This window comes from Trematomus bernacchii, unplaced genomic scaffold (genome assembly GCF_902827165.1).
Source record: "Trematomus bernacchii unplaced genomic scaffold, fTreBer1.1, whole genome shotgun sequence".
In the NCBI taxonomy this organism is placed as follows: domain Eukaryota; kingdom Metazoa; phylum Chordata; class Actinopteri; order Perciformes; family Nototheniidae; genus Trematomus; species Trematomus bernacchii.
The window spans coordinates 12584157-12600973 of record NW_022987705.1 but is presented as its reverse complement, the minus strand read 5'-3'; the positions used below and the strand labels follow the sequence as shown (position 1 = coordinate 12600973).

The following is a 16817-nucleotide window of genomic DNA, read 5'->3' as shown; positions in this document are numbered from 1 at the left end:
ATCATTTTGAAACGTGTATTACAATTAAATCACGGTCAAATATGTTCATTTTGTTGTAGTTGTAGCCCCCTTGCCAGCGATTCTCTCTCTAGTTTAGCATACTCAGCCCGACTCAGCCTGGTTGTTCCTGGCCCTAGAACCACGATTTTATGGGGCCAGAAAAACTGTGAATAAGGACCCGCTAGCCGGTACTAGGCCAAGTGGAAACGCAACCAAAAACGGGCCGCTGACGTCACAGCTCTCTTAAACGGGGCTCCGCGCTGCAGTGGAAATGCACCATAAATGGTCTAATGGTCATTGGAGCGAGGGGCGGGGCGAAACTCACGGAAGTGATTTCAAAACAAAAGCACTCGTTTGCTAAAATCACGCTTTGAATCACTACAGTATCCTGCTGAAGGAACGGTGATTATTATAAACAAGGGGAATTTAGCGATCACAATGAAAACGGCCAAGACACATATTGAACCCAGAAAATTGATGTTATTAAGGGCTGTAAATATAATAAGCCTATGTCTAAAATGTACAACATTGTTAGGAGATTTAAACTATACAGCGATTCTGCACTGCGGTCAACTCAGCCGCCTCTCGAGTTAGCTGCTCTTCATTATTCCTGCTATATTTGACGAGTGATACAAATATTTTTTACCACAAGTTCTTAAGGAAACTGACACTCTTGGACTCGGTACTAGTTTGACTTCTACCAGAAATAAAATGAAGTACTTTTACTGTGTACTATTGTGAGTAATCCTCTGTCAAAGTACCCTCCATAATGCATGTTTTTCTGCTATCTTTGATGAATGATAAAAATATAATTTTACCATTAGTTCTTAATGAAATTGATACTGTTTGACTTTGTATTAGTTAGCCTACTACTAACAATACATTGAAGTACTTTTACTGTGTATTTTTTGAGAAATACTCTGTCAAAGTCCCCTGCTGAGAACAAAATCAAGCCACTTCTGCTAAGTTTGATGAGGGAATTCTTTTTTGTTGCCATTAGTTCTTCGTGAGATTGATCCTGTACTATGAAGTACTTACTGTGTACTTTTCCAGTACTCCTCTGTCAATGTCCCCTCCTGAGAACAAGAATGCATGTTTCTCTGCTATTTTGAATAAGCGTTAAAAAACCTTTCTTCATGAGACTTATATTGTTGGACAGAGTATTTTAAGAGGATATGGTGAACATGATATCAGCAATACTTCCAGTCAGTACTCCGGCAGCAGCATTTTACACCTTGGAAAGTCTTTAGAGTCTGGCCTGGATAGCTGGTCTATCCTTCAGCACACTGACACACTCTGTCACTCTGGTTGGCCTCTTATGATGCTGCTGTCTTTTAATTTATGATTATTTCTCAGCCGCTAGTTCGTTCCTCGCAGATTCTTCAGTCTCATCAGCCTCATCCTTCCATCAGTCCCAGTCAACGCCTCCAGCACACTTCCAGTGTCTGACTCCATATGATATTGTCCTGATGCTGTAAGGGTGTGATGCCCCATGATCACAAAATGACCCCTCTAGAGTCTGAGTGCCAAGGACCTCATATTATGTATGTCATTAATGTTACATCACCCATTATAACAATTTGCTTTCCTTTTCTCTCTTCTCTTAACTGAATAGCCCTGTCTTTAAGTATAATACAATGTAAAGTCCTTTTCCTGCACCATTTTAAGGCTTCAAAACAGGCATTTTTACTGTGTGTTTTTGGAGAAATTACACAATAAATGGCCAAGAATTGTACTTTATAAACTCTGAATCTTGTGGTGCTTGAAGAAATACACTGGCTAAGCCGGCCAGGTTATATGCCTTTTTTGGAGCCCTTTTTTGCAATATTTATTCAAATGTCACTAGTTATTTAAACAAACCACTATCTGAGGATTATACAAGCAACCATAAAACACCCGTTAGAGAGCCATTGAAGCCCATGAATAATGTATCCTTCCACAAATCTTTTCAACTGCTTTATTAATAAAGTTGCCACATGTTTTCAAATTTAAAGGGGACCTATCATGCAAAATGCACCTTTGTACGTCTTTTATACATGAATATGTGTCCCCGGTGTGTCAGGGAACTCACCAAGAGTCAGAAAACACAACCCTCTCTTTTTTCCTCCATATCCAAATCTCTAAAAACGGGGCTGCAACGGATCTGATACAGACTGATACAGATTTGAACACTTTACTGACATCAGGACGGTGGCGCTACGGCTATTGGGCCAACTCCACCAATCAGGAGGAGACAGCCACGGCCATTGCCGTTCGAAAGCGCTGGAGACGCTGTAGTACATATGCTAGGCCTGTAGGTGGTGCTGTTCTCACAGAATCAGCCCTTGCAAAAACAGGGCTAAAAAAGTGCAAATTGAGCGAAGTGAGGCATGGCTAAAATGCATGATCTGTTTGGTATTTTGAAAAAAAAAAAGTATAAATATGCCTTATATAGGTATGGTCCTACACTATATTATTCAAATATAGCATGATAGGTCCACTTTAAGTTAAGGCACTATCTAGGTATTTTTTTTTAAAAGTGTTCAGAAAGACTGCATCAATGATATGCTATATATATATATATATATATATATATATATATATATATATATATATATAATATCAATATTTTTATTAACTAAACAAAGTCAATTTAAATAGCGGGCAAAAATGGGTTAATTGCCATGGATGTGGTGTTTGATATAGTTTACGTTCAATTTCAACTACTGTATTTTAGGCAGAAAAACGTATATTGACTAAACCTTTTTTAATAATTTACTATAATTTAGAAAGGTTTTTGTGAGAAATCATTTCAAAAGTAAACTTTTTTTTCATTTCATATTTAAATTTGAAATGTTTGCACACAACATTATTAAAGGTAGGGTAGGTAAGTTTGAGAAACCGGCTCGAGATCGCTAGAATTTGAAAATACACAACCGGAGAAAATCTGCCACTTCCTTATAGAGCCCCTCCTCCAACACACACGAATGTGCACATGACCAATGAGGGCACGAGATAAGTTTGTGCCCCGATGGAAGGCTGACAGGCAGGTAGGCCATCCAGTTATTTTAGCCGGGCCGGCTAAAATGATTGGTCGTACTTTTTACAGTATTACGGCTTCCACAGATGACATTTTTTTATGGATTTTTTGTCAAAGCACTTAAGATATTCATTGCTATCGGGATGTTAAGAGCATTCCATGGAATATAACAAAAAGTGTATCTCGAGCCGGTTTCTCAAACTTACCTACCCTACCTTTAAAGGTGGGGTAGGTAAGTTTGAGAAACCAGCTCGAGATCGCTAGAATTTGAAAATACACAACCGGAGAAAATCTGCCACTTCCTTACAGAGCCCCTCCTCCAACACACACAAACGCGCACATGACCAATGAGGGCACGAGATAAGTTTGTGCACAGATGGAAGGCTGACAGGCAGGTAGGCCACCCAGTTATTTTAGCCGGGCCGGCTGAACTTTTTTTATGGATTTTTTGTCAAAGCACTTAAGATATTCATTGCTATCGGGATGTTAAGAGCATTCCATGGAATATAACAAAAAGTGTATCTCGAGCCGGTTTCTCAAACTTACCTACCCCACCTTTAAGTGCAGATTTGTAACTTGATATGTTTAAATTCACATTGCATTTTTCAACTGTGCAGGACACTGTTGCATGTGTCCACCAGGTTTAAGAGAAGGAAAGAAAATAACCAAGATAATGTGAACTTGAATAATGAATCATAATTTTCTAGCAAAATGTATTGACTGGCTACTACTGCCAACATACATCAGTTTTAAGTTTGTATCTACTTTTTGCTAGCACAGCTATTGCTAGGCTTTTGTTTAAAAAGCGGCAAAGCAATCACAAAGATATCACTATCATCATATTGTATAAATGCTTCTCTCTGTGAATCACTGTTAATGATATAACATTATTTTTCTTCCAGGTTTGGGAGGAAGAAGGTGGTTTTCATCTCTCTCGTGGCCCAGAGTGTGGCAGTCATGCTTCAGTCCTTCTCTCATTCATGGCAGATGTTCTGCGTCATGTTCCTCTTTGTCGGAGCCTCACAGATTTCCCTCTATATTTCTGCGTTTGTGCTAGGTAAGAATCGTAAAATGATCCTCCTCCTATGTTTGATCTTTGATGTAGAAATGATTGTGCCTTGTGCATGAAAGGTGGGGTAGGTAATTTTGGAGAAACCAGCTCGAGTGCGCTAGAATTTGAAAATACACAGCCGGAAGAAATCTGCTACTTCCTTACAGAGCCCCTCCTCCAACACACACGAGCGTGCACATGACCAATGAGGGCACGAGATAAGTTTGTGCACAGATGGAAGGCTGACAGGCAGGTAGGCTATCCAGTTATTTTAGCCGGGCCGGCTAAAATGATTGGTCGTGCTTTTTACAGTACTACGGCTTCCACAGATGACATTTTTTTATGGATTTTTTGTCAAAGCACTTAAGATATTCATTGCTATCGGGATGTTAAGAGCATTCCATGGAATATAACAAAAAGTGTATCTCGAGCCGGTTTCTCAAACTTACCTACCCCACCTTTAAGTGCAGATTTGTAACTTGATATGTTTAAATTCACATTGCATTTTTCAACTGTGCAGGACACTGTTGCATGTGTCCACCAGGTTTAAGAGAAGGAAAGAAAATAACCAAGATAATGTGAACTTGAATAATGAATCATACTTTTCTAGCAAAATGTATTGACTGGCTACTACCGCCAACATACATCAGTTTTAAGTTTGTATCTACTTTTTGCTAGCACAGCTATTGCTAGGCTTTTGTTTAAAAAGCGACAAAGCAATCACAAAGATATCACTATCATCATATTGTATAAATGCTTCTCTCTGTGAATCACTGTTAATGATATAACATTATTTTTCTTCCAGGTTTGGGAGGAAGAAGGTGGTTTTCATCTCTCTCGTGGCCCAGAGTGTGGCAGTCATGCTTCAGTCCTTCTCTCATTCATGGCAGATGTTCTGCGTCATGTTCAACTTTGTCGGAGCCTCCCAGATTTCCCTCTATATTTCTGCGTTTGTGCTAGGTAAGAATCGTAAAATGATCCTCCTCCTATGTTTGATCTTTTATGTAGAAATGATTGTGCCTTGTGCATGAATAGATCATTAAGTGTCTCTTTTTATTCGCTCAACAACTTTGATTTTATCTCGGGCAGGAACGGAGGTTTTGAGTAAAACAATGCGAATACTCTTCACAACTCTCGGAGCCTTCCTCTTCTATTGCATTGGGTACATGACACTACCCTGGATTGCATACGGCATCAGAGAATGGAGGACTCTTCTGGCAGTTCTGTCCTCAACTGCTGTTGTCTACATCCCTCTGTGGTGGTACGTCACTCATAGTTCTCATTTATAAAGTCATATACTGACAATCTGCCAATAGTCAAACTCCTGGTTTAACAACATGATGTGATAATTCAAATATATATTTAGAAATGTAATGTTGAATCTGTATCGATTGTGCAGGTTCATCCCAGAGTCTCCTCGATGGCTGATCACCCAGGGAAGAGTGGAGGAGGCGGAGGCCATAGTGAGAGAGGCTGCACGGAAAAATAAGATTGAAGCCCCAGCTGTAATCTTTAAAGAATCTGAGGTACAGTTCACATATTGTCTGTAAAAAATATGACTGAATGTTTGTGACATGTTTAATTATAATGTCCGTTTGCCCCCAACATTTGTCTTTTTACACATGGAGACAGTAAATAAAGTGTCACTTATAAATGCTAGCTGTTGTTATGTCTGCTTCTGCCTAGCCTAAGCTGTTTCAAAATTACAAAAAATGAGTGACATCCCTCTGTCAAGTTACTAATATTGCAAATTATTGCTTTAGACAAAGACGTTATTCATTGATTTCTTGACCCTGGCACCTTAGTTAGTAATGATTAAAATAAAAACAACAGTTATCACTAAAACAATGTTGGATAGGTAATCCCTATACCCTGAAAGAATACAAATAATTTAAATGGACTATTAACATGTTTAATATAGTCTTTGTTCAAGTCAGTATAATGTAATGTAACCACATTAACTCTCTCGTTGCAATTCTTTCCGTCACAGGCATCGGCACAATTTAAGAAATACACCATGCTTGACATCCTAAAATCCAAGAAAATCAGATGCATAACTTTGATGTGTCTCATTCTGTGGTAAGTGTTAGTTGTTTTTAATAATTTTTCAATTACATAACGGTAACAAAATTACTACTGCTATCTAATTATGGGAATATGCATGTAGTGAGTTAAAAACTCAAAGTGACATAAAATGTACAATCTAACCCTGCATGTTATGTGTTTTCTGATCATTTGTTTTTTTCAGGATGGCAATAAACATCGGGTATTTCGGATTGTCCCTGAACACCTCCAACCTGAGCGGCAACCCCTTCATGAACTGTTTTTTATCAGCTACGACTGAAGTCCCTGCATATGTCGTTTCAACTGTGCTTCTAAAGAAGTGTCCGAGAAGAGCACTTCTGTCGTCGTTCCTCATCATCGGAGGAGGAGTTCTTCTTCTCATCCAGTTCATCCCTGAAGGTAAGATTTCAGACTAACAACCAAGCTACACACACACACACACACACACACACACACACACACACACACACACACACACACACACACACACACACACACACACACACACACACACACACACACACACACACACACACACACACACACACACACACACACACACACACACACGACTTATCACACATTAGAATTGCCTGTCTGTCATCATAAAATCTAAGATAAGATAGAACTGAATTTATCTCTGTAAGGAAATTGTGCTGCAACAGCTAGTGCAAAGTAGGAAGGGGTACACATATTTCACCTAAATTACATACATATGTGATAATTTGCTCAGTATTCCCTGGAAAGCTCTGCTGCATACCATATTACTGTAATTGAGTAGAATTTGCTTGTGGACCTTAGAGCATTTAAAAGTAAAACTTCAACAACTTCTCTTTTCAGACATAGTGTCTTCGTTACTCTGGGTAAACAGCAACACACTATGTATAGGTTTTTCTTTTTTTAAAGTGTGGTATGTTGACTATCCAGAGTACGAGAAACACATGTCCCTGTTGATCTATTAAAAATGTACAAAAACAAAAGGAGAACAAATTATAAATATAGAGTAATACATACATAGATTGCTGTATGAAATAATTTGTACTTTGGGTGAGTTGACTCTAATAGAAGCTGCTTGTTAGGTGGCGCATTATGTGTTTAGAGCATTCTCCCACCTCTTAAGCTAAATCAACAATTTAAACCCCTGTTGGATTAGCTTGAAACTGCATCATCACAAAGTTAAACCAGGATTGTTCTTCTTCTGAGCCCATACAACTTATATTTTTAAATACTTCAAAAGATTCGAACAGGACTGCAATGCTACAAAAATGTTATAATTGTATTGAAATCTACATCACTGCGACCTTTGTTCAGTCATAAATGTCATCGTTTCCTAAGAGGAGATCATGTTCAACGTGCAACACAGGGTATAGGTTTATATAAGAGGGGGCTGGTTGTGCAAGATTATGTCATGAACCAGGGGCATTTCCTGGACCTGGAAACATTCGGGGCTTAGCCCACAGTGGCGGCGCCAGAGACTTTCTTTTGGGGGTGCTGTGGGGTATCTTGACATTTCATAGAGTGTGCTCAAACATGTAGGGTTTCCCATTAAGGTACCGGGCGCTACAGTGGAATTTTCTACTGCAACACTCCCCACACGCACATACACAGTACACCCTCGATAATCAGCTCACGGCATATAGGTGTAAGCAGGGGTAAAGTGCTATTTTTTACAAGTGGGGGGTGGACCTAACATCCTCTAGGGGGGTCCGGGGGCATGCTCCCCCGGGAAGATTTTTTTTTTTAATATTGAAGTTAAATGCATCAATCTGGTGCACTTTGAGAGCAAAATGAAGAGATCTATGGATACATCTCTCAACACAAGTGACGCTATGCAATTCAGATTTTTGCCGTACCTGCGTACCAGTTATGTGCACCCCTGATTATATTATTGAGGGAGAATTGTCCGGGGCTACAGAAAAAACATTCGGGGCTTTAGGCGACACCACTGTCATGAACTCAGAAATGTGCAGTTTGCAGTTTTATCACATGTTAATTATTCTCTAAGCACCTAGAATAGTGGACTCTGGATTAATACATAAGTCACATCTGGAGAAAGTTGCTGTGTTACTGATGTTCCCTTGAGACAAGCAAAGAAACATCTGAAATGTACTTTCTGTCATGTTTTTAATATTCATTAGTTAAGTATTTTAGTGCTTAGAGTGTGCTACAGTGCAGTAAAGAATGATTTTATCATGTTTGTGTTTCACCAGATAAAGTGAAGCTACATATTAAACAGACCCAGTTTCCTATAGGCTTAGCAAATTGACCCTTGCACAATCACCAAACTGACCTATGGGTTCAAGAAGGTTCAAATAAAGAATCGGTGCTGATAAGATACCAGAAAAGACAGTATTCAGGCCCTTTATTGTCCCTCTTTCCCAGAAGGGACAATAAACATCTGAACTGAGGTCAAATTGCACAGTGTTTAGCTAGTTATTCCCAAATGAGATCATTTATATTTCTTTAATGCATAAGACTTCTGTTCGCTCTGCTTGGGAGAAACTTGATGATTTCATGTGACCCCTTTTTTAATATGTCATGTATTTAAAAAATATAGAAATTAGAAAATTCATTCATAACTCACTTCCAACATCCTCTCTTTCTCCTCCTCAGATCTTCAATATGTTGCTCTGGCACTGGAAATGACTGGAAAGTTTGGCTTCACCATGGCCTTCAGCATCATCTACATTTACACCGCTGAGGTTTACCCTACTGTACTCAGGAACGTGGGCATGGGGATGTGCTCCTCTGCGGCACGCATCGGCTGTCAGGGTTGAGCGAAGCAGGCAGGACCCAAATGCAGATTTAACAGAAAATACCTTTATTTCAAGCTCTCCCCCGTGAACACAGTCAACAACAAACAAGGATCTCACAAAGACTAACAGAAACGATAGTTACGGCTGTAACTACGGTTCTATGAGTCCCGGATGACCGCCAGAGGCGGTGCTTTTAGCACTGGATATGTCCATCGTGCGCATGCGCAGCTCGAGTACCAATAACAACAAAGTCACCTGTGACCCACGTGACACCGGCTATATCAGCCGGTGTCGTCAGAGGATCTGTTCCCAGAATCTTCTCGCGAGCACACAAGAGTTCTGAGTGGACAGGAAACTCTGGCGGTCATCCGGGACTCATAGAACCGTAGTTACAGCCATAACTATCGTTCTATTTCGTCCCTACTGACCGCCAGAGGCGGTGCTTTTAGCACTGGATGACTTATACCAACCATGTCATGAAGAATCCAAGCCCTGGCTCACTACTGGAAGCAGCGGAGCTCGGCAAAAGGACCACGCCCAAAGAATGGGGAGTGGCGACATTAACCCGATAACTGGAGAATGTGCCAGAAGACGCCCGCGACGCCGCGGCGCAGATGGTCTCCAGGGGCGCCCCTCTCAGGGCAGCCCAAGATGTTGAGATGCTCCTTGCAGAGTGGTATCTCAGCCCAGATGGCAAGGGGCGGCCACTGGCCCCGTAGGCATGTGAGATGGTATCGACAACCCAGTGGGATAGCCACTGGTAGAGGGCACACCTCCTTTAGTGCCGCTATGGCAAAAACAAGAGTTGCTCCGACTGCCGTATACAGGCAGTAGCCTCGATATTCGCCCTTCTGGCACCCACAGGGCACAGCCACTTCGACGTGCCGTTCTCCCGAATGTCAAAGCGTGCCAGCTGGGCAGGCTGATTGAAGTGGGTTTGTGGAAGCACCCTGGGCAGGAATGCCAAGGGCAACACCTGAGAGTCCCACCTCGGGCATGTATCGTTTATGGAGAGGACATGTAACTCCCCAACTTGCCTCCCTGAGGCCATGGCAAGCAGAAATGCTGCCTTCGTGGGCAGCCACCAAAGCCAGGGGCTCGAAGGGAGGAGATGATAGGGCATCCGGCAGCAGGAGCAGGTCCCAAGCCGGAGCCCTCGGGGTGCTAGGGGGACGCTGCCGTAAAGCCCCTCTTCAGGAAGAGGGACACCGACCTGAGGCACCCCGCCGTGGTGCCGTCGACCCGAACATGTCGGGCAGAAATAGCAGCCACATAAATTCAGAGTGGAGTGAGAACGTCCACTATCTAGAAGGGACTGCCGTCTGGGCAACAGTGTACCTGCTGTCCCAAGGAACATGCATATTCTTGCCCCTCAGTTGGGGTAGAAAGTACGTGAGTGCAAGCTGCACAGCCCGAAGCTCTAGCACGCTGACATGGCGTGCACCCTCCTGGGCAGACCACTGACCCTGAGCGGTCCTGCCCTGCCGCACTGCACCCCACCCTAAGAGACATGCACCTATGGTGACGGTCTCCTGGCAGGATGGGATGGCGCCCATGGGCACGCCCATCAGGAGATAGACCCTGCCCCTCCGGCGTGACAGGGAGTGGAGACAACGCTGCAACGCTCTGACTTTCCTGTGCCTGTGCCACTTGGCCTCCAAGAGAAGGCTGATCAGCCACATCTGCATGGGGCACAACGACAGCGGGCCTAAGGGCCCAACGGCTGAGGCAGCCGTCAGTCTGCCCAAGGGCCGGAGGAACTGAATATCAGGCACCCTCTTGCCCGGCCCACGAGGAAGTAGGCATCCCTAAAGTCCACGGTTGCAAACCACTCCCACTGTGCATGTGCTGCGGTCAGCATATGGAATGGCAGCACCTCCAGGAATCTGTCGATTCCTCTGAGGTCCAAGAGCAGGTGAATTCCGCCGACTTTCTTGGCCACGAGAAAGTACGCAGAGTAGAACCCCCTGGGCTAAGCAGAGGGTCTACTGGCTCGATTGCCTCCTTGGGCAGAAGGACGGACAACTCTTGGCTAGAGCTAGGGCATCTGCCGGATCGCTGACGACTGTCATTTTGGCCCGGCCGAAGGCTAGGGGCCGGAACTGCAGTTCATACCCCTGGGTTAAGGTGAAAACCACCCAAGGGCCGGAAGTACAGACAGCCCAGTAGCTGAGCTGCTGCTGGGGGGAGGCCGGTAAGGCTCTGAGGCACGAGGCCGCCTAGAAGGCCGGCAGCCGGGGGCACAACAGATGAGTGGGCCGCTGGGACCTGCGCAGACCACCACTGTAAGCTGGTGGCTGAGTGCGGCTGCTAGAGGGGCCCCTGGGCCTGCTGGGAGTGGGCACAGGCCTATAAAAGACCCGAGAGCTGCTGCCTGGTCTGCCTAGCTTGGGCAGCACGCTCCAGTGCCTACAGGGCAGCTGCCCCAAACAGCTCCCCTGACTCGACTGGCACACCCCGGAGGACATGTCTCCGACAGTGGTGACTAAGCAGGCCAAACCTGGCGACGAGTCTGCACCATAAGGACATGACTCGTCCCAATTCCCTAGCATTAGAGCAAAGGCTTGCAGTGATGCATCACTGAGGCCCAGCAAATAAGGCTCAGCCGGAGCCTGCTGCAGAGAGGTAGAGACAGCCAGTATCAGATGGGAGAGGGAGTTCCCGTGCCGCTGTGTCGTAGGCCTTACAGAGCAGCTCGTTTGTGACCCTGCACTGAGGCCGAGGGCGCCTGGCATTCGGGGCCAGAATCGGGGAGGTGATGGCAGGCTCAATGGATGGCAAGCGACCCAGCCCCACCCTCGCCGGATCCTGCATGGCAGCAGAGTGGGAGAGGGCCCTGGTGTGTCTCTAGCATGCATGGAGCTCCCTCAGGTACTCCTCTAAAGGAGGAACAGTGGGAATGAAAGGGGGCAGGGTTATGCCTGAAGAAGGCGCTAGCCTGGGTCGGCCTGCGGAGCCTGAAGCTGCAAGCGTACCAGGGCCGCACGAATAATGGCCGCCATGGAGCCGTCCTCCGTGCCCTGCAAAGAGCTCTGAGCAGAGGAGTGGGGAGCCTCTTCGGGGGTGAGCGGGCCCCTGCCCCCCCCCCCTTTCAAGAAGAGGTTCAGCCGGAGCCGCTAGCGACATGGCATCCTCAAGCAGAGGTGTGGCAACCGAAGGCGGGCCAGGCGGCAAGCTAGTAACCCCCACACCGGCCCCTGGCTGAAGGGCCAACAGGAGCGGCTTTGTCTGCTCCATGATGGCAGCTAACCGATCCACCTTAGGGGACAGCCCACATGAATGAGCCATTCTGTGGGTAGCCAGATGCAGCGTAGCCGGGAGCGGGTGCGGGAACACAGCCTAAAGATGTGTCAAACAGTGGGGTAACATGTTTCAAATGACAGCACACTGCTGCTTGTTGGCAGGCTGACTCACTTCACTTGTCTCACACACACCCAGGGGGAAGAAATATAACACTTGTACCCAGGAATAAGTGTTTGAAAGGCGGGGAAAAGTTGTTTGAAATAGTATAATATCTCCAGGGCGCATAACTGCACTTTACAAGCCAGAAATAATGTTTAAATGGTCGGGGAAAGTATTTTTAAATGTCTGGAAGAGAGTTTTAGACAGTCATTTTGCACGAAATCATTTAACATTGACGCTTTCCTGAAAATGCACAGAATATGTGCTTTTTCAGGAGACCGTCAATGTTAAATGATTTCGTGCAAAATGACTGGCTAAAACCCCGGAATAAGTGTTTGAAAGGCGGGGAAAAGTTGTTTAAAATAGTCTGATACCTCCAGGGCGCATCACCAAAAATGTACAAGCCAGGGAAGATGCCTGAATCCCGGATACTTTAGGTCTGTCACTTAGGGTGACCGCACCACTCCGACGCTCCCGAGAGCGGACGTCCATTGTTTGTAAGGCACCTAAGAGGGACTAGAGAAGGGAAATGAGAAGGGATTTGAGAAGGGACTTGAGAGGGGACTTGAGAAGGGACTAAAGAGGGGATTAGAGAAGGGACTTGAGAAGGAACTAGAGAGGGGATTAGAGAAGGGACTTGGAAAGGGACTTGAGTAAGGACTTGAGAAGGGACTTGAGAAGGGACTTGAGAAGGGACTTGAGAAGAGACTAGAGAAGGGACTAGAGAAGGGACTTGAGTTGGGACTTGAGTAGGGACTAGAGAAGGGACGACTTGAGTAGGGACTGGAGATGGGACTTGAGAGGGGACTTGAGAGGGGACTTGAGAGGGGTCTTGAGAGGGGACTTGAGAGGGGACTTGAGAAGGGAATTGAGTAGGGACTAGAGGAGGGACCATGGCTGCTGGGGCCGGAACCAGGGCCTGAACCATGGCTTCTGGGGCTGGGACCATGGCTGCTGGGGCCGGGACCATGGCTGCTGGGGCACGGGCTGGAATCATGGCCTTGCATTTCCTTCCATGCTGCCTTGAAGCCTTGTGGAGGCTCAGAGGTCCTCCAAAGGCCAGACGAGACCCAGCGAAAGGGTCCTTGAAAGGAGCCTTGTTGGGAACTGTGGCAGGCAGGGGGCTAGCATGCCAGGGGCTAGCATGCCAGGGGCTAGCAGGCCGGGAAACCGGTTTGACCTCAAAGCTACCGAAAAAGTCCTCCACCCACTCGGGTAGTAACTCCCTTAACAAGGGCCTCAAGGTTACTTCTTGGCGTGCCGTAGAGATGATAGACTGCCTCTCTTCTCTACTGGAGGCGTATCGACAGTCAGCAGGCAGGACCCAAATGCAGATTTAACAGAAAATACCTTTATTTCAAGGCTACAAGTAACATACAGAGCTCTCCCCCGTGAACACAGTCAACAACAAACAAGGATCTCACAAAGACTAACAGAAAAAACAGAACCTAAATGCACACAGGACTAATGAAACAAACAAGACACAGGTGAGGAGGGAGGAGAAAACACAGGGGCACCAGGTGAACACAATCAGGTAATCAGGTAAGAGGGAACACACAGACAGGAAGCAACAGGCAAGACGGGGGGGTGAACACTTTTCAAAATAAAACAGGAAACCAAAGACAGATCTAGACAAGACAAAACACAACACAGACAGATCGTGACATCGGCAGCATCACAGCTCCTTATGTCATATATTTAGGTGAGAAGATGAGTATATTATCTCACAATGTATATAAGACATCACTGCATTGACATTCTTTATGAGTCCAAAAGAACATCTGCTTTGGATAACATCAACGACATGTACACATTTATTGAAGTTTTATTTATATTCAAGTAAAATGGTGTCTTTTTATAATGAAGAATTTTGCTCCTTTTTTATTTTCAGGTAGTTATAATAAGGCTCTTCCTTATATCCTCATGGGAAGTCTCACAATTGCCTCATCTGTTGTGAACCTTTTCCTTCCGGAGACCCTCAACAGAGATCTTCCAGAAACAGTGGAGCAGATGCAGGAATGTCAGGGGTAAGTTCATTCCACTTAAAATCCTGTGTTTTTCATGTTACTATTACATATTTATTTTTGAATCAACTTTATTATTATTATTTGTATTATTTATTTTTTTATTTTTTTTATAGCAGGCTATGGTTTTCTTAAAAAATGTACATTTGGTTTTAAGATGTTTTTTGTATATATTTTAATACCCTATATTTGTGGTAGCTGTGTTGCTTAACTGCTTTTCTTGCAGGCTCCGTAGATGTTCTCAATGACCTAGTTTCCCTTAAAGAAAGAAAGAAACAGAAAGTGACAGTAATACATTTATCATGCATGACGGAAATCTGACAGATCCAAAAGTCCACTGGCAAGAGTTTTTTTTTCATCCTGTTTTCTCCTGTTTTGTTTTCAAACAGTTTTTTTTTGTACTCAGTTGATGCTTGCTAATTCGAAAAAAATGTTTTGGCAAAATTCCAAGAGAAAAGTTTAGGTTCTAAAATGTATGTATGAAATTGAAGTACATGTTTGATTGGTATGTGAGTCTGTGTTACACAATACTTGAGATTAAAATATAAACATTTGAAACCACCATGCCATTATCAGTTGTTTTTTATTTAAACATAAATAATTATCTTAAATGTTTGTTTCTCAATGTGTTCACGTTGTTGCTTTCAGTGAAAAATAGGTTTGGAGCATGCTGTGGTTGAAACACTGGGAACATATGGGAACAAAAGCACTCTCACATGCCCGAATGATACATAATAAAAGGCAGCTAGAAACAGCAAGCCTCGCTCTGTCCAAAAGGAACAAAATACAACCTCTACAGCTCAAAAATCAACATGTATTACCAAACTTATTTATCAATTATAATACAATTTACCTTTATGTAAACTGGGACAAGTGTCCAAATATATCAAATTAAAAAGACGTTATATGTCCGAGTCTACCATGCACTGACAAAAATAGTAGAGGATTGATTCCCAGCAGGAAGGTGTTCTGAATACTTTGGAAAAGGAAACATTTTATACCTTTAGGAGTTGACATGCAAACTAACACTGATCTTTATGGTTGTGCCATTAAATAATGTCCTATTCGGCAGTGACTTTAACCTGTTAAGCCCAAGAGACCCCGGTACCGGGGCCCTCCCGCAACATCTTGCAGGAAACAGTGTCTGAGGGCATGTTCATTTAATAGACTATGAATGTTTTATATCCATGTAATGGGAAGACACTCATCTTACTGATCATTTGTATTTTTTTTTCAAAAAAAAACCCCACAATGCTAACGCTGAGCCTCTGAATTAGCAACGAGCGAAAAATGCTAACAGATTACTGCACCGAAAATCACTCATAAAACCTTATTATTGATCTTTTCTGCACATCCAACACATCGATTCACATCGTGATATGACACAGAATCGATGGGTACATACATTATCACTCTATGATACGAACTCGCGACTTTATAAACAAAAACAGACATCAAAACATGTGGCGCTAGGTAGCTAAAAACGCTAACATGGCTTACCTGTGTCGTAGTCTGGTCAAAAGTGGTCTTCAATGGCATTAAAACGATAAAAACGCTGCTGAAGTTAATCCATAGGTTAATCCAATGTGTCTGTGTGCCTTTGAAATGATTTCTGATAATCCATAAGCAATAAAACTGCTTTTCCGTTTCCAGATGTTAGAGCTAGAGTATAGGTTCGCTCTGATGCAAAACTGCATGCGCGAAGCCCCCACCTTTTTTTTACCATGTGTGTGTGTGGGGAAATCCCCCTTCGATTCTATTGGCTCTAACGGTCAGAAAGAGGTGTCAACCATTAAAATCGACCAAGGGGGGCCAGAGATATGGAAAATCCACCCAAATGACCCCAGAAGTGTTTTTTTCAACCTGGTCTCACCAGAATGCGTGACTCCACCACGACTCCTTAACACCGCATTGCGTGGTGGAGTCACGAACTTTGCTACATTTACGTGTCTGCACCACGCAAACAACCCCAATGTAAAGTGAATGAGGCTCCTTTGTCGTGGTGCACACACGCATTTCTACAACGTCCAGCAGTGAGCTTTTATTCTATAAAACGTTTTTTAAATCTACTTTATAGCTTGTAGTAACTCACAGGAGGCTTCTTTTATTTTATTTGTATTCATAATCATTTTTATTTTTCGTCAGAATGTATTATGGTGCATTATTCACCAATGTTTGTTCTCAAAAAACAATGCATTGTGTGTAATACAACTGTGATTTTTATTAAATTAGTTCGTTTTTAAGGAAGGCCAGAGCTTCAGCTGTGTCAAAGATATTGTTCCCTTTAGTTAACGTTATTTAAAAGATAATTATATTCCTATTTGATTAAGTCCCCTTTATTGTATTACGGACCCAAAGAGCTGAGCGTCCATTCCCATTGGATAACAGAGCATTTTACACCCGGAAGTAAGTATTCTCCTTACTGTCCATTGATTTTATTTACAGTGATATCTGCACTACTCATCAACTCAAAAACACCAGATTATCCTTGTTAATTACAC

General features: G+C 43.6%; 1 protein-coding gene across 1 annotated transcript; it reads left to right on the top strand.

Moving 5' to 3' along the window:
* Positions 1-3913: 3913 nt before the first annotated feature.
* Positions 3914-14418, top strand: LOC117490605 (solute carrier family 22 member 5-like; the record flags this gene model as incomplete). The annotated part of the gene is made up of 8 exons (XM_034140365.1): positions 3914-4076; positions 5160-5331; positions 5470-5596; positions 6061-6149; positions 6319-6533; positions 8748-8893; positions 13958-13994; positions 14184-14418. Coding segments are annotated over 8 exons (1089 nt in total), but the record flags the coding sequence as incomplete, so codon positions are not given.
* Positions 14419-16817: the final 2399 nt, after the last annotated feature.